This window comes from Aspergillus pseudonomiae, assembly GCF_009193645.1.
Source record: "Aspergillus pseudonomiae strain CBS 119388 unplaced genomic scaffold BDV37scaffold_61, whole genome shotgun sequence".
In the NCBI taxonomy this organism is placed as follows: Eukaryota; Fungi; Ascomycota; class Eurotiomycetes; order Eurotiales; family Aspergillaceae; genus Aspergillus; species Aspergillus pseudonomiae.
In genome coordinates this window covers 174,009-189,837 of record NW_022476053.1, presented here as the reverse complement: position 1 = coordinate 189,837, position 15,829 = coordinate 174,009, and the positions used below count along the sequence as shown (strand labels likewise).

Below are 15,829 nucleotides of genomic sequence, written 5' to 3'. Positions count from 1 at the left end.
GTTGAAGACTACGCCATTGGTATTGACAAACGCAACTCCGTTGAGGATTATGCTATTGGCATTGATAAGCGTGGAGGATCAGTTGAGGATTATGCCATTGGCATCGACAAGCGCCATGCAGGCCATTAAGCTCGCTCAGTTTGCCGAGTATGATGCCAACACATTTGCGAATACAGAACTGTCTAGCGTTTGAACAGATTTATACACGATGTGCAAGGAGTGTTGTTGAATGTAGTGTCCGTATCAAGTTCTCTAGCACTACAGTGTTGCATGATGATAATGATGATATTTCATTGAACACCGTATACATTACTCATTCCAATGTCTTTTTAACCGATCGAGCTAAGGCAGCAGCACTAGCAGAGAGTATTATATTAGCAAGTATGCCCTAGAATAGATCATTGAAAGTGAGCCATATGTTATAAGAGACGATGGTACGTTCCAATATATTGAAACGTACCGTCATCTCTAATAAGAAACAGCTACGTAGCGCTGATCTATATACTTGTGATTATCCAACTCGCGTGAAACAGAAACAAATCATATATTGCTATCATGGACATTTAAGCCTTATTCTATGTACCACTGACACACACCAACTGTTTCCCCGTTAATGAATCCCATGCGTCGTCTTCAACCTATTGTCCTCGGCCCATCGAGCAATAGCATCGAAATCACCACATGTATGCTCAAAGCCCCATCCCGTACTTCCCTTATCATTCGGAGGCGCAGGAATCCATTCTAGAGTCGTGTCCGCGTGACACATGACAGCCTGTCTCAGGTAGTCCCAGCAATGCATGAGATGCGCTGCATTTACTTGGTCGAGGTTTCCTTCTCGAGCGGCGTAATAGCCCTCTCGGGTCATGTACTAAGAGAAATTAGCATGAGCCGTTCTTTCATGACATTGTTGTTATAGAGTAATATACTTACAATGCAGTGGAGCTGGTGGAACACGGAAATCATTGCGCGTTGTTGGGGGAGAGACTGATCCAGACCAGGCTGGTCGGGAAGTGCTGTGTCGTTATTGATATTCACGAAGCCTCGTCCAACTGGTAATGTATTAGTATATAATTTCATCATCGTCCTGGACATGCAAGGAACTCACTCGGCATCAAGTCGTCCCATGCCTTTTCTGCCTCAGGACTGAGAGGTTCTCCATACAACGTCTGAAAAACGAAAAGCTTTCGAGTTGGGGCTGACAGGTAACATCATTAATTTGACTGCATTGATCTGGAAAAGAAGAATGGAACCCAAACCTGTCTTCGGGGGTAACCAAGGAACATCCTTTTCCTTGTGATGCGTTTGTCGGAAGTAATGGATGAGGCCTCCCAACAGCCCGATATTCGACAATAAGAGCAGCGCAATGAGAGTCCAGACAGCTTTCGAGCAGGGCCGTTTCCTGTCTCGTCTCGAATACGAGCGATCCTCTAATAATGTGTCTTTTTCTTCTTCGGCGATGGTTGATTCTTCGGAGTTGCGCACCGGTACTTCTTTGTACCCATTAGATGAGCGATCTGCCATTTTGATTTCTCTGGACGGAAAGAAATAAGAAAACATGAATAGATATCAATTAGGCTACAGATAAACCTCCTTGCAGGCCTTCAAAACTAGTAGTCTGGTTTGTACATGCCTGGGATTTATGATGGATGTAGGCGCGGAATCGATTGGTTATGGAAGCGGCGCCTGCGCCAAAGGACCCACTCGCCGTTATCCATCAATGCTATGGAGTTCAGTCAGCCAACTTTGCGTGTGCATTGGAGCAGCTGGCTGTCACCTCTCCTGGTATGTCTGTAAAAGAGTGTAATGGTGAATATGGGTTTAAGCTGGTATGGCGTACTCGGTTTGGTCCAGCTTATTTCATCCACCATTGTTTACGCCTCGGATCCATGCGCCCAGATCGACCACTATGTAACATTAGGGAAGAAACAAGGTACATGTGCATTGATTCAATATGACTGGTTTTTGCAAGTAATGATTGACACATTGCAGGGAGGAATAAAATCTCCGGGATCCCAGGCCATCTGGCATATGATTGTCTTCGGTCGATGCCATTTCGCTCAGATCTGGCGGTGAGGTTTGTGGACGACTATGCCAAATATCTACAGTTTCATGCTACGGCATCTATGCTGAAAGGTAGCTCAGACTCCTCCAGATAGTTCCCTGGTATAACTAAGCTAATAATAATCTGAATCAGACCCCCCAAGCGGCTATATTTCAACCGGGGCTGATTTGTGGGGAGGATTGCAGAGAATCCGACAAAAGGCCAGCCACAATATATATTCGAGCCAGTACGATTTTGATTCTGATCTCAAGTACCTTACCTCACGGGCAAATGATGGCCATCTCAGTGTTGGGCTGTGTTCTCTGGAAATCATGCACTTTGAGCACGACATGCCTCTGGTGTCGATTTCACCGGATGGGGTTCAGCTTCCACGAATATATACGTACTGTAAGCTTTTTGGTGTTCCAGTTGTGACTTGATAGAAGGGTAGATGGCTCAGTCGCAGGAATATGCTATAGATGACGCCGAGATGAAGCTTCGCGGGACCGAGGCTGTGATCTCATCGGTTTATCGTATTGAAGACATGGATCCGGTTTATTATTTGCAGGCTAATATCGGTGTAACCATTGGTCTTCAAGATCCTGATGCTCGGTATACCCGATCAGCCAATAATTGAAAGCGTAACGACTAATGTGCAATCCAGATATAACCATCTGTTTCCCTCACCCGCTGCAGCATTTTCAGGGATGTACACAGGAGGGCTGTGGACCAACAATCTGGGTTCCTGGCCTGGGAAGGCCAACCAAACCGTGGAATTCAGCAATGGAACCAGATTGACAGTGGAAACCACTGCATCAGTGACGTTGGATCGTGGGTTGGATTTCTCCAGTGGGGAATCACTCTTTCAAACTGCCTGCATGCCTAATAAGGAGAGCCGCCCTCCCGATCCCCACCCAGCACTCGCGGTAGGGAAGTCTCCATACTCAATTCCACTGGGTGGGTCGTCGATGTATCCGGCACCAATCGTACATCACGAGAAGGAACTTGTAAGAGGGTACTATCTCCATGAAGAAAGGCTTGACGATGTTGCCGTACTACAGCTCCCAACGTTCAGGCTCACTGGAGAGAGTCCTGTGTCGCTGGCGAGAGTTGCAGTTCAGTTCCTCGAACGCGCTAGAAAGGATGGAAAAGAGAAGCTCATCATTGATCTATCGAACAATATGGGGGGCGACATCAACCTGGGATTTAATCTGTTCCGGATCTTGTTCCCAGACAAACCAATCTACACAGCCACTCGCTTCCCCTCAACAGAGTTGATTGGCCTGATGGGTCGGGTCTTCTCATCTTCCCAGGGCCATGAAGCAGTCCACCATGACAACACGCTGGACTTGCCTCTGATCTTTCAGAATGCGGTTACACCAGACCATCGACACTCATTCGGCAGCTGGGAGAAGCTGTTCGGTCCCGTCGAAATCGCAGGTCAGAACATGTCCCATCTACATGCGACGTATAATTTCACCACGGCATCAACCGAGGACAATCCGATCAGTGGGTATGGGGACATTGAGTTTGGACCTTCTACTCAGCCATTCCACGCTGAGAATATAATCATCGTACGTCTTCCATTCAATCTGCATAGCACTGATACTAATACCAACAGATGACAAACGGCATCTGTGCGTCCACATGTACAATTCTAGCAAGATTACTCAAGCAACAAGGGGTGAGAAGCATCGTTTTCGGAGGGCGTCCTAGAGCAGCCCCGATGCAGCTGCTCGGGGGCAGTAAAGGCGGCCAATATTGGTCGTTAGTTACAGTAGGCCACTACATTGACAAGGCGCGCGAGATTGCGGTAGACACAAGCAGAACCAGTTCTCCCATTCTCTCCGCAGATGAATTGGCTCGGTTTCTAGAGTTGGCTCCTCCCCCACTCACAGGATTCCCGATGCGAATTGACAGCCGTGGAGGGAGTGGGGTGAATTTCCGCAACGAATACGACGAGAAGGACCCAAACACTCCGTTGCAGTTTGTTTACGAAGCGGCGGACTGTCGGTTGTTTTGGACGGCGGAGAATTATGTCTTTCCGGACAGTTCGTGGGTTGCAGCAGCTGATGCGATGTTTGGAGGTGCTTCTTGTGTGGAGGAGTCAGCTGGGCATCATATTACTCCTTGACCTTTTCATTTAGTGAAAATATATATTTATTTCACTTATTACTACTGAATCATAAGCATCACACGCCCCTTGTCTAAAGTTTCAATTATTCCCACACTATGTATGCTTAGCATCCACCAGCCGCTGACTATCCGCCCAGGCCATGATCCCATCAAAATCCTTACATACATGCACTGCACCTGTACCATCCGTACCGGGCTTGTCTGTCCTTGGATCCTGCCCTTCCAAGGCGGTATCCCCACAGCAGAGCAGCGACTGGCGCAGATACTGAAAACAATGGTCGACATGGTCATGACTGTGGACATGGACCTGTTTATGAGAGTGCTCGTTGGAATGTGTTTCGTCGCGCGAATGGTGCGCGTTCAAATCTGCTGCCGATTTGGCTGCTGCCAGGTCGTCATAGACAGACATGATTGCGTACTGGAATGTAAATTAGAGACTATGAAACCTATACCAAGTGGTCTCCTGGAAAGGACATGACGTACCAAGCAGTGTAACTGGTGGAATACTGCAATCGAATAGGTATCCTGACCTAGCTGTTTGATCGGGGGAGGCAAGGTGTATCTCTCCGTCTGATTGACTGCGATAAAGCCGTTTCCTCCTGTCCAGCTTGTTATTTGGATTCCATCGCGAGACATATATTGCAAAACCCACGAGGCATATACGACAACCAATTGTTCATCGTCGCATTTCTGGATTCCTCTGTTTTGTGATCTGACGCAGCCAACGGATCAGAGCGAAAGATGACCCTCCGAGCAGGAACTACATCAGTTCCCATTGGTGGTTAACCTTGAGATTCCATGGACATATATATACATAGATAGATATATGTGGATCAACTCACAGTCCCCAACCAAACCATTTAGCTCGCCCAGCAACCGCTCCGGGGTTTTCCTAGTAGCCTGGGCGAAGAAAATGCCGAAGAACAAAATTTCCATGAACCCAACAAAGGCAAGTGAGGTGTAAATGATCGGACGCAGACAATCCCATCTTTTCGGTCGGTTCTTGGCAAAGTGTTCGGGTTTGAGGAGGTATTCGTCAGATTCTCGATGTGTATAGAGATCGGACATGGTGGCTAAGTCTGGCTAAGTCTGCTTAATCGAATTGGGAAGAATTGACTACGTGAAAGAGGGTACTATTCTATTCTACGTCCGATTCAGGTACATGTAAAGCTATCACATTGATTTCGTTGTTTGGCGCTGAGCTGCGCCAACCGCTGCGCCAAATCTGGTGCATTCGTTCATATTGCACAACCAAGAAACGAATTAGCGCTTAGTTTCAAGGACTAGTCTCACCAATGTCACCATTCAAGATCCACTACCTTATGTGAGCTGTCCAAAAGTCCGTAAGATCGGCAGTTTACCCCTCTTTGGTTTTCTAGCGAATCAGCTCTCAGCTGGAATGCAGCTGCCACCTGGATCTTTCTTCCTGTCTTTCTTCGTCGCATTACATTGCTGTATAGTGTGCAGCGTTGTCTCGGCTTCTCATCAAGGGTCATGGCCTTGAAATGGATAGAAGAGCAGCCCCTCGTCCATCGTAGAGATATCCAGATTTCCAAGAAATCCCGCATTGCAGCTGGTCTACTCGTTCTCCTTGTGCTCTGGCGGTATGGTCTCCCTTCTTCGACTCACTTTGGTTTCTCGTCGAAGGAACCCAAGCAGTTAGGTGCCGTTGCTAGTGAACATACGCTGTGCAGTCGGTATGGAGCGGACATGCTGGAACGAGGTGGGAATGCGGCTGATGCTGTAAGCCTTTTTCCTAATCTTCTCCTTTTCGTGCGCGTTGATGTTTCTTTCTAGATGGTCGCTACAATGTTTTGTATTGGCGTTGTAGGTATGATGCACATTGCCTGTGACGAAAGACGAACCAACTGATGGACAAGCCCAGGCATGTATCATAGTGGAATCGGGGGAGGCGGTTTTATGCTCATCAAATCCCCCGATGGCGCCTTTGAATTTGTGGATTTCCGCGAAACAGCCCCGGCTGCTGCAATTGTCGCAATGGGAACGAATACATCCGCCGGTCTGAGGAGGTACGAGACTCCTCTGCTCTCCCACTTCATGCGATCGCTCACCATTAATCCATGCCTAGTGGTGTTCCTGGGGAAGTGCGCGGGCTTGAATATCTACATCGAAAATATGGCGTCCTCCCCTGGTCGGTGGTTCTGGAACCGGCCATCCGCATTGCGCGAGATGGGTTCCTCGTGCAAGAAGATCTGGTCAACTATATCGACATGGCGGTCGAAGAGACAGGTGAAGATTTCATGTCCAACAATCCCTCCTGGGCAGTTGACTTTAGCCCTTCCGGGTCCCGAGTCCGGCTGGGGGAGACGATGACTCGTCAACGACTAGCTGCGACTCTGGAGAGGATCTCCGCCGATGGTCCAGATGCGTTCTATTCCGGTCCCATCGCGGAGGATATGGTTGCTTCGTTGCGGAACGCCGGGGGGATCATGACTCTGGAGGATCTGGCTAATTATACGGTTGTTACTCGCGATACCTCGCACATTGACTACCGGGGATATCAGATTACCAGTACAACCGCACCATCGAGCGGGACTATCGCGATGAACATTCTCAAGGTGTTGGACACATATGATGAGTTCTTCACCCCTGGAACCACTGAACTAAGCACCCATCGCATGGTAGAAGCTATGAAGTTTGCATTTGGCCTGGTATGCATCTCGTCCTGGATTACAAACGGTACTTCAACCTGCCCGACTAACAGCAGCACCAGAGAACGCGTCTCGGGGATCCGTCATTCGTGAATGGTATGGAAGAATATGAACATCACATCCTGAGTGCAGAAATGATCGACCATATCCGCCAGAGTATATCCGACTCGCACACGCAGGATACATCGGCGTATAACCCAGACGGCCTGGAAGTCGTCAACAGCACAGGGACAGCGCATATCGCAACAGTCGACCACCAGGGCTTGGCCATCTCCGCGACAACCACTATCAACCGCTTGTTCGGCAATCAGATCATGTGTGACCGGACGGGCATTATCATGAATAATGAGATGGATGGTAGGCTCCACCGGCTCTAACTGCAGCTCAACTATCAATGCTGACATGACCTCGCAGACTTCTCCATTCCCACATCATCGCCGCCAATATTCGGCCATACTCGATCCTCGACCAATTTTGCTGAGCCCGGAAAGCGTCCCCTCTCGGCGATTTCGCCAGCCATCATTCTCCATCCCAATGGGTCGCTATTTCTGATTGCCGGCTCGGCCGGCAGTAACTGGATCACCACCACAACCGTGCAGAATATCATCTCCGGTATTGACCAGAACTTGGGAGCGCAGGAGATCCTGGCGACACCGCGTGTCCATCATCAATTAATCCCCAATCATGCCATTTTCGAGACCACATACGATAATCGGACGGTAGACTTCCTCTCCCAGCTAGGGCATGAAGTGACATGGTACCCGCCTGCCGCGAGTATGGCCCATTTGATTCGCGTGAGCCCAGACGGGGGATTCGATCCTGCTGGAGATCCGCGGCTGAAGAACTCCGGGGGTGTGGTGGCAGTACAGCGTGGCAAGTTCTGGTAGTCGGTCTCAGGCTTTATGGTGGAGTTAAACACATACGGAGATACATGGAAACATACATACATCTTAATTGAATTACATCTGAGTAGAGGAAGAGAAGAGTAGTTCTAGGTATCCTGCGTGACAATCTCATCCAACTCATTGCAAAACTCCCTCACTTCCTCGACCGTATTGTAATGGACAAAACTAACCCGGATCAAACCATCGGCACTCACCGGCTTCAACACATCCCACGTCGGGCGCGGCGCCAAACATATACCCGAGGTAATTCTAAACCGATTTCTCGTATTCACCCGCATAGCAACATCCCCGGATGATCGGCCTACGACCTCAAACGTCACAATGGAGACCCGCTGGCTCGGGTCACTATTCCGGCGCCCAAAGACCCGGTAGACACCCGGCTTGCTAAGGAGATATTGAAGCAGGATCTTGACCAGGACAGTCTCCTGCCGGACAATCCGATCCCAACCAACGATATCTTGGAGATAGGAAACGATCGGCGAACACATAAGCTGGAGCTCGAAACTGGGCATCCCTAGAGCCAATTTCCCATCGAGAGAAGACGAGGAAAGGAAGTAGTGATTGATGCTAGTCATGTATCGGTCCTGCGCTTTGCGGCTGGCATATAGCGTGCCCATATGGGGACCGAACAGCTTGTACCAGCTGAAACAGTAAAAGTCGACGTCGAGCTCTTTCACGTCCACGGGACGATGGGGCACGCAGGCTACCCCGTCGACGATGAGCATACAGCCCGGAATAGCGTGCACCACGTCCGCAATCTCGCGGATGGGATGGATGGTTCCAACGACGTTAGAAACGTGGTTGCAGGTGACGAGCCGGGTTTTGGGCGAGAGGAGAGGTTTAAGGCTGTCGGTGGTGAGGACCGGGTCATCGGGGCTGTTCGGGGTGGTGGTTGGGGACCACCATTTGATGGTGATTCCTAGATCTCTGGAAAGATGGATCCAGGCACTGGCAGCTGCCTCGTGGCAGAGAGTCGAGCAGACGATTTCACAATCGCTGTTTAGCATGGGTTTAAGAGATAGTCCTAGCAGGCGAAATAGACACGTGGTTGATTGGCCGAAGGCTGGATTTTACAGTACATTTGCCCTGGATTAGCATGCACCCTGAAGACAAAAGACATGATAGATTTACTTATTTCGTCTGGCAACGCATTAATAAAGGTGGCCACCTTCCCCTTGTTCCCCGTATAGGCCGTGATTGCCTCCATGCTCTTCGCATCGACGCCCGGGGGAAAAGGGAAGGAAAACATGAATTTGCTGGTACTGTTGATCCCATTGGCATCTTGTACTCCTTCATATATAGAGAATGTGATGGTGACTATAAGTATCTACCTACCTTTCGATTGCTTCCTTCAGAACAACCGTCCCGGACGCATTATTGAAAGCAGCCGTCTCTCCTTCCAGAACTGGAAAATGAGATCGGACACTTTCGACATCTATAACATTGTCCAGAGGTGTTTCTGCTTGTGTAGTGCCATTCGTGCCAGAGCTCAGTGGGACCGAGTCTTTGTCGACATCATGAAGTGATGAGTTTGCTACCGATTTCATTGTCGATGATCCACTTTACTGTACTGTGAGAGTTTCATGGGTTATCCGTATCAAAGGAATTATATTCTTTTATTGCAAGTAATAAAGTAGAAATGCAACTGCAGTCATTGATGCATCAGGCGCCTAACATCCATCTTAGCGCAGGGCCACCAAAAAAGGCGCCAAAGAGCAGTCGACCGGCGCAAATCATAATTTATAGGTTTAGGTGAACTTAGGAACAAAGCCAGAATACCTAATATCGACACTGAAACGTTACAGAGTAAATGGCCAATCCTCAAACCACCCGTGTAGCCGTGGTTGGTGCTGGGATTAGCGGTGTTCTGGCCGCTGGGCATCTCCTTGCGACAGGTCTTGAAGTGACTGTTTTCGAACGCAATGCGGCTCCCGGCGGAGTCTGGTATGCTATTCCCTTTTTTGTCCACTTTCTACTCGAGGAGCTGATGCCTGGGCAAGGTTATACGATGAACAAACACCGATCGAGCCATCGTATCCGGCCATGAAGCCGTCAAAAGCCGACCCGTCAGCGACAAATGGACAGGAAACAAGCAAATTTATGCTAGAACATGCCCCGCCTGGGTGAGTGGATCTCTCTCTCTCTCTCTCTTTTTTTTTTTTTTTTTTTTTTTTTTTTTTTTTTTTTTTTTGGTATTTTGGAAAATTGGTTTAATGTGAATCAGGCCGTGCTATTATAACCTCCAGAACAATGTCCCAACGCCACTACTGGAGGTGTCGCTTAAGCCATGGCCAGACGGAACGCCAGATACTGTGAGACATGATGTAATCCAACGGTTTATTCAGGATATGTCGATTGAGGCCAAGGTACATGATGTTACGCGATATGGAGCGCGAGTAAAAAAGGTTGTGAAGGATGGTGCAGAATGGAAGATTACCTGGTCTACTCCGCAGGTGGGCATGCAATCTGAGACCTCAGAGTTCGAGCAAGTATCTGTAAGCTACTATAGGGCTCTTAACAGCTCAAGAGCTAACCATCAATAGCGCTTTGATGTGGTGGTAGTGGCGTCTGGGCACTACCATGCGCCCCGTGTTCCAGATATTCCGGGTTTATCAGACACGAAGAGAAAGTATGGGTCTCGAATCCTGCATTCCAAGGAGTATCGACGGCCGGAAAGCTTCAGGAACAAGGTTCGTGGTCTTGCCCGGGAATTTATTTAGAACTCATGCCAACACACACAGAACATTCTTATGATCGGTGGAGGAGTCTCGTCGATCGACATCGCCAACGATATCAGTCCATTCGCCAACACCATTTACCAGAGCACGAGGAACAGTAAATTCGATCTCGTGGAGAGTATGCTCCCCAAGAACGGGGTCCGAGTCCACGAAATATCTCATTTCGAAATCCAGAACCACAGCGACGACGCATTATCAGAACACGAGCCACTACCGTTGACAATCCATTTCGAGTCTGGCGAGTGTCTCCACGGGATTCATTTAATCATGCTCTGTACGGGCTATCATATCACATTTCCCTATCTAGAGGATTACCACAGTGATGAGACAACACTGCAAGACGCGGACGAAAACATTCTCATAACGGACGGCACGCAGGTGCATAACCTATACCAGGATATATTCTACATTCCCGACCCCACGCTTGTCTTCGTAGGACTGCCTTACTACACCTTCACATTTTCAATCTTCGACTTCCAGGCCATTGTTGTTGCCCAGGTACTCTCCGGTACCGTCCAGCTACCAACTAAGACTGAAATGAGATCGGAATACAACGCCAAGGTGGAACGAGTCGGTCTAGGAAAGGTGTTTCATTCGATTCTGGGGACGGAGGAAAACTACGTGCATGATTTGTTGACGTGGGTGAATACTAGTAGGGCCGCGCAGGAGCTTGTCGCGATTAAAGGGTTTAGCTCGAGCTGGTACGAGGCAAAGGAGGCACTGAGACAGAAATACAGAGCCCAGGTTAACAAGTAGTTCTACAGCCGACGAGAATCGATCTGGAATAAGCTATTCTAGATGTTAAATTTCATGCGGCGCCTGCTTCGGCGCCAAAGTCCTTCCCCGCGGCAGTTCTCCACTAGGGTCCGTTGAAGTAACAAATTGCCCACGGCACCCCTTTGCTTATAAAATACACAAACTGCATAGGAATAGTCATATCTCAAAATAGAATAATATATAACATTCCATATGGTCGTGGAATATTTCCAGGAAAAACTAAACAAATGGCGATATTCGCCGGTGGCAGACTCGCCAGACGAGGAGGAGGGAAATGCCACTGTCAAGCCCAAGTACGAACATTCCAGCCCTTGCGTATAATATGGATCCACAGCTAATCCAACTCAGCAAAACTAGCTTTGTGCCAGTATATGCGGTGCTTACCATCATAAGTCTCATTACAGTGACCGTCTCTCTTGTCCACCTCCTCTCTGGAACAGGCACAACAACAACATTTCCGCCCTGCAAGAACCCGGCAGTCCGTCGTGAATGGAGGTCTCTCACAAGTAGCGAAAAGCAGAACTTCACACAGGCAGTCATCTGTCTAGCCAGTATTCCGTCGGCGTGGCAGCCGAATGGAACGATATATGACGACTTTGCGATTTTGCATGGGGGGATTGGATCGTGGTGTTCGTGCCATCTAGCTTTATGATCACTCTCCATAGAATGCAAAATATAGCTGACTGATAGAGATAGGCCATCGTTCGGCCTCCTTTCTACCCTGGCATCGATACACGCTAGTCGTGTTTGAGAAGGCCCTCCGAGAGCACTGCGGCTTCACAGGCCAGGTTCCGTATGTTGAATTCCCATCTTACTCGCAGCACACTTGCACATATCTTCACGATTACACCGTCTAACGAGACAGATACTGGGACTGGACGCTGGACTGGATGAACCTGGCCAATTCTTCCATCTTCAACAGCGTGGACGGATTCGGCGGCGACGGAGACCGTACCGGGCCGGAGGTCGTAGGTGGGGGACGCTGCGTGATTGATGGCCCCTTTGCTGGGCTGCAACCCATATTATATAACCATACCTATGTGCAACATTGCATCGCGCGCGGCTTTCGCGACGGTGACCAAGCTGGTCGTATATCAGGTGAGTACTACCGGCCCGAGTCGATTGGTGGTATCCTCCGCAAACAATCATATGTGGAACTGGTGAGGGAGGTCGAGATCTATTTGCATAATCCGCTGCACCAGGGCGTGAATGGGGACTTTTTGGCCATGACGGCTGCTAATGGTATTCACTCTCTCTCTCTCTCTCTGTGTGTGTGTGTGTGTGTGTGTGTGTGTGTGTGTGTTATTCGGACAAGGGCTAACAGATCAGATCCCCTTTTCTATGTCCACCATGCACAACTGGATAGACTTTGGTGGCGTTGGCAGCAGGAAAACCCCGACGTCAGGCTGAGGGAATATCACGGAAAACACATGTACAATTCGACTGGGAACGCGACGCTGGATGACATACTCATGTATGGTGGGTTTGCGGAGGATATCCCGGTATCACGCGTGATGGACACGAAAGGGGGGTTTTTATGTTATACGTATTAGGGGTGTGGAGTTAGAATAGATATGAATGCTATGAATAAATCGTATCTAAACGTCTAAATGTATCGTGACTTCGTAAATCTAGAACATCCGACATGCGATAGGAAGACGAGGAAGAGCTGATATATATATCAATACGACCTTGCCGCAGTGATGGCACCCAGCGCTAGCGTGAACAATACAGCAGCCAGCAGAAAAGGCAACCCCACCCAGATTCCACCCAGCTGTAATCCCCACTGCAACGTCTTGGCCAGCATAGGACTACCGATCACTAGACCTCCGTACAACATCGTTGTGACTCCCGTGAAGACAATTCCAATGTGCATTGGGTCCACCATGCCCGTGAGGAAACTCCTCGCCGTGACGGAAAAGGCAAATCCCAGGGCGAAGACCGTCTGCCCGAAGACCAGAGTCCCAGGCGAAGCGGCGAGGAACATCACAAAAGATCCGATGATGAGGCAGACGCCGTTGATCTGGGTGATTCGTTTGTCTTTCACCACGTCGTTGAGTTTGAAGCGTTTCACCAGGATGTACGAAAGGGCGGGAATGATGGCCGCCAAAACGAATAGATTGACTCCGGCCCGCAGAGAAACTAATAAGGATGCCTTGATTCAGATGGTCAGCATTGTTGACTTTATTATTCCATGCTCAACATAATCTGACCTTGTCAAATTTCCAGTGAAACTTGGCAGCAGCGTACTGCAGGGTAATGCCCGAAATCATTCTCCCGAGCTGGCAGACGAAGAAGGAGGCCATGATCAACAGAATGTTCACATCTCGGATCCAAGAGGAATCCTTCCTGAACTCGTCCACAATCTTGCGCCAACGGTGGTTGATCGACATGAGCCATGTGGAATGCGTCTCCTGCGCAGAGGATAAGAAGTCACCATCGCTGCCTCCTTCGCGCTTGGAACCCGCCGGCCGGATATCTGGCACTACCACGTAGGCGAACAAGATGCCTAGGACCATGAAAATCGCAGCCCCGAAGACGGGGATCCAGGGGTTGAAATTTGCTAGAGCAGCACCGGCGGGGACGGAGACTAACTCGGCCATGAGGACGGCGGCATGGACTTGGGAGAATGCCGTAGTTCTAACAGCATGTCAAGTAAAAAACAGAAATCAAAAGGGTCATATCGAAGATACAACATATCCTCTTACCTCAAACCTGCAGGGCATGAATCGGCTATCATCGCAAATGCCATAGAGGATACGGAAGCTCCTCCTCCACCGATCAGTTGCCAGATACCGGAGAACCATACAGCGCGGAGAGGGAAAATATCGGGGAACCAGGCTTTGCTTTTTTAGTCTTTTGGATGGTAGGAAATCAGGCTAAGAGATTTAATTTAACCATCAACTTACTCACGACCCCGACCCAGATGTCGCTCAGAAGACAACCGACCATGGCAAGTAAGAGGACCTTTGTACGCCCAAACCGATCTGCGACGACTCCATAGGGTATAGAAACTGCGATAGCTATCGAGGCAGATGAGCCAGGCTACAGGAATACCCACCAGAGTATAGGAAGTACCTGGAATATTATCAAACATCTCCCGCCAGCCATTGATCAAAGCCAGTTCACTCTGCACCGGCTCAACCTTGCAATCTCCCATTTCTGTGCCTGCACCTCCCGAAGCCTGAGTATAATACGCCCTACAGATGATCTGTTCGAAAATCGTCAGGCGGGGTGCGACGATGATTTGGCCGGCTATATCAGTAATCAGGAAGGTCAAGCTGGCGACTACCGCGATATAGAGCGGATTGTAGTTCCTGCTCTGTTTGTGTCGATATAGTCCGTCCGGGATAGATGACCGTCGATGCTCCCGGTCGGCGCCGATTAACGATACATCTTCGCTGCAGTCGCTATAATCGTGGTCTACCATGGTGATATGGTCTTTCGGTGTGGATGGAGAGGTGCCCGACATGACGGAAGGGGGGTGGGGGGGGGAAATTCGGGCGACCGTTAAAACCCCAGGATCGGGGTGTTGTTTATATAAAATTATTTATAGTAGTTGAGAGAGGGAAGGGCAGCTGATATATTGAAGAAATGAGCAGGCGGTCAGACTCACTACTAGTGGATCATGCTTCAACTTATGCCCCAGTCAGCTGCGCCCGCCTGACCAGTGACTCAACCCTAACTTGAAACCAAAATCATGGAGATTCACCGATATACTCCTATCTATCCCTTTCATACATAAGGAAAATTCCGTTAATCTAATAATATACCTGAAAGGGTGATACCACTGATCTTATTGAAACACTCAGGTTCCTATCCCAATCTTCTTAGGAGGGGTGACTCAGATGGAGGCCAGTTTTTGACTAGCCCAGCTGATTAAATTGCTGATCGTAGATTTAAGTGGGGTTTTACCCCACAGGAACAGACTACGATGGAGTACGGAGGAAGTATTGCTGGTCGCCAACGGCCCGCTACACCCGCTACTAGTACCGAGGTAGGGCGCCAATAGATCGTATTAGAGCAGCTCGATCTTTTCCCACCCTATCACGGTAGCATTCTTTTTAGTTGACGATCTTATCCCACCTCGGCCAAAGCAGCATTCCGATTTTCTTCCGGCGAATTTCGGCGCCGAGATCAGCGAAACGCGTCCTGGCGTCTATCGGAAGATGTATTTAGGCGCAGGTTAATGATCTGTTATCAGCAAGCTCAGACCCTCGGGACGAGGAAGTATATTGACCAAGGGGAATGGGCAGCATGAGTTTCAATCAAAGTAATCTCAAGTTATGATTTTGACTGATTTTTTAAAGTGAGCTGTACTAAGAAATACGTTTGATCAGCTCTTAGGCGCTACTGCTAAGAAGCGGTATTACTGACTAAGCAATACATAAGCTTAGTTATGCCAGAAGAGCACCTGAGCTCGCCGAGGTAGATGATCTATGATGTACAAGGCACAATGTCCCAAAGTGTAGTAGAGATGTACTGACAGCACCCTTGGAGACCGAATGAATATAATAACACAGGCAAGTGGGCCATCCCGAAGGTTTCAACGATAATAAC

General features: G+C 49.0%; 9 protein-coding genes across 9 annotated transcripts in view; 5 read left to right on the top strand and 4 right to left on the bottom strand.

Moving 5' to 3' along the window:
* The window catches only part of BDV37DRAFT_285532 (uncharacterized protein), a gene marked incomplete at both ends in the record, with an annotated part of 785 nt that extends 656 nt beyond the window's left edge, over positions 1 to 129 (top strand). The window contains one exon of the mRNA XM_032087751.1: positions 8 to 129. Coding sequence (XP_031938991.1) covers positions 8 to 129 — 122 coding nt within the window. The remainder of the gene's footprint in view (positions 1 to 7) is intronic.
* A 481-nt stretch (positions 130 to 610) lies between these two features.
* On the bottom strand, positions 611 to 1,521 carry BDV37DRAFT_296162 (uncharacterized protein; the record flags this gene model as incomplete). Its single annotated transcript, XM_032090056.1, has 2 exons — positions 611 to 868; positions 1,162 to 1,521. 2 exons carry the CDS (start codon positions 1,519 to 1,521, stop codon positions 611 to 613), a joined length of 618 nt encoding a protein of 205 aa, XP_031938990.1.
* A 524-nt stretch (positions 1,522 to 2,045) lies between these two features.
* On the top strand, positions 2,046 to 4,175 carry BDV37DRAFT_296161 (uncharacterized protein; the record flags this gene model as incomplete). Its single annotated transcript, XM_032090055.1, has 7 exons — positions 2,046 to 2,133; positions 2,195 to 2,449; positions 2,521 to 2,653; positions 2,706 to 3,048; positions 3,103 to 3,615; positions 3,663 to 3,725; positions 3,840 to 4,175. 7 exons carry the CDS (start codon positions 2,046 to 2,048, stop codon positions 4,173 to 4,175), a joined length of 1,731 nt encoding a protein of 576 aa, XP_031938989.1.
* Positions 4,176 to 4,271: 96 nt separating this feature from the next.
* Positions 4,272 to 5,245, bottom strand: BDV37DRAFT_285529 (uncharacterized protein; the record flags this gene model as incomplete). Its single annotated transcript, XM_032087750.1, has 4 exons — positions 4,272 to 4,595; positions 4,661 to 4,776; positions 4,830 to 4,937; positions 5,020 to 5,245. 4 exons carry the CDS (start codon positions 5,243 to 5,245, stop codon positions 4,272 to 4,274), a joined length of 774 nt encoding a protein of 257 aa, XP_031938988.1.
* A 426-nt stretch (positions 5,246 to 5,671) lies between these two features.
* Positions 5,672 to 7,736, top strand: BDV37DRAFT_296160 (gamma-glutamyltransferase family protein; the record flags this gene model as incomplete). Its single annotated transcript, XM_032090054.1, has 6 exons — positions 5,672 to 5,920; positions 5,975 to 6,008; positions 6,063 to 6,207; positions 6,267 to 6,849; positions 6,912 to 7,206; positions 7,264 to 7,736. 6 exons carry the CDS (start codon positions 5,672 to 5,674, stop codon positions 7,734 to 7,736), a joined length of 1,779 nt encoding a protein of 592 aa, XP_031938987.1.
* Positions 7,737 to 7,840: 104 nt separating this feature from the next.
* Positions 7,841 to 9,301, bottom strand: BDV37DRAFT_273528 (aminotransferase class V-fold PLP-dependent enzyme; the record flags this gene model as incomplete). The annotated part of the gene is made up of 3 exons (XM_032085074.1): positions 7,841 to 8,817; positions 8,886 to 9,016; positions 9,090 to 9,301. 3 exons carry the CDS (start codon positions 9,299 to 9,301, stop codon positions 7,841 to 7,843), a joined length of 1,320 nt encoding a protein of 439 aa, XP_031938986.1.
* Positions 9,302 to 9,564: 263 nt separating this feature from the next.
* Positions 9,565 to 11,248, top strand: BDV37DRAFT_285526 (uncharacterized protein; the record flags this gene model as incomplete). The annotated part of the gene is made up of 5 exons (XM_032087749.1): positions 9,565 to 9,698; positions 9,755 to 9,877; positions 9,979 to 10,249; positions 10,298 to 10,444; positions 10,496 to 11,248. 5 exons carry the CDS (start codon positions 9,565 to 9,567, stop codon positions 11,246 to 11,248), a joined length of 1,428 nt encoding a protein of 475 aa, XP_031938985.1.
* A 213-nt stretch (positions 11,249 to 11,461) lies between these two features.
* Positions 11,462 to 12,822, top strand: BDV37DRAFT_285525 (tyrosinase family protein; the record flags this gene model as incomplete). The annotated part of the gene is made up of 5 exons (XM_032087748.1): positions 11,462 to 11,562; positions 11,618 to 11,898; positions 11,966 to 12,062; positions 12,135 to 12,511; positions 12,599 to 12,822. 5 exons carry the CDS (start codon positions 11,462 to 11,464, stop codon positions 12,820 to 12,822), a joined length of 1,080 nt encoding a protein of 359 aa, XP_031938984.1.
* Positions 12,823 to 12,929: 107 nt separating this feature from the next.
* Positions 12,930 to 14,759, bottom strand: BDV37DRAFT_254500 (MFS transporter). Its single transcript, XM_032082640.1, has 5 exons — positions 14,348 to 14,759; positions 14,179 to 14,292; positions 13,978 to 14,110; positions 13,483 to 13,909; positions 12,930 to 13,424 (listed from the first exon to the last, which is right to left on the bottom strand). Exons 1-5 carry the CDS (start codon positions 14,739 to 14,741, stop codon positions 12,951 to 12,953), a joined length of 1,542 nt encoding a protein of 513 aa, XP_031938983.1. The 5' UTR covers positions 14,742 to 14,759; the 3' UTR covers positions 12,930 to 12,950.
* Between the last annotated feature and the right edge of the window lie 1,070 nt (positions 14,760 to 15,829).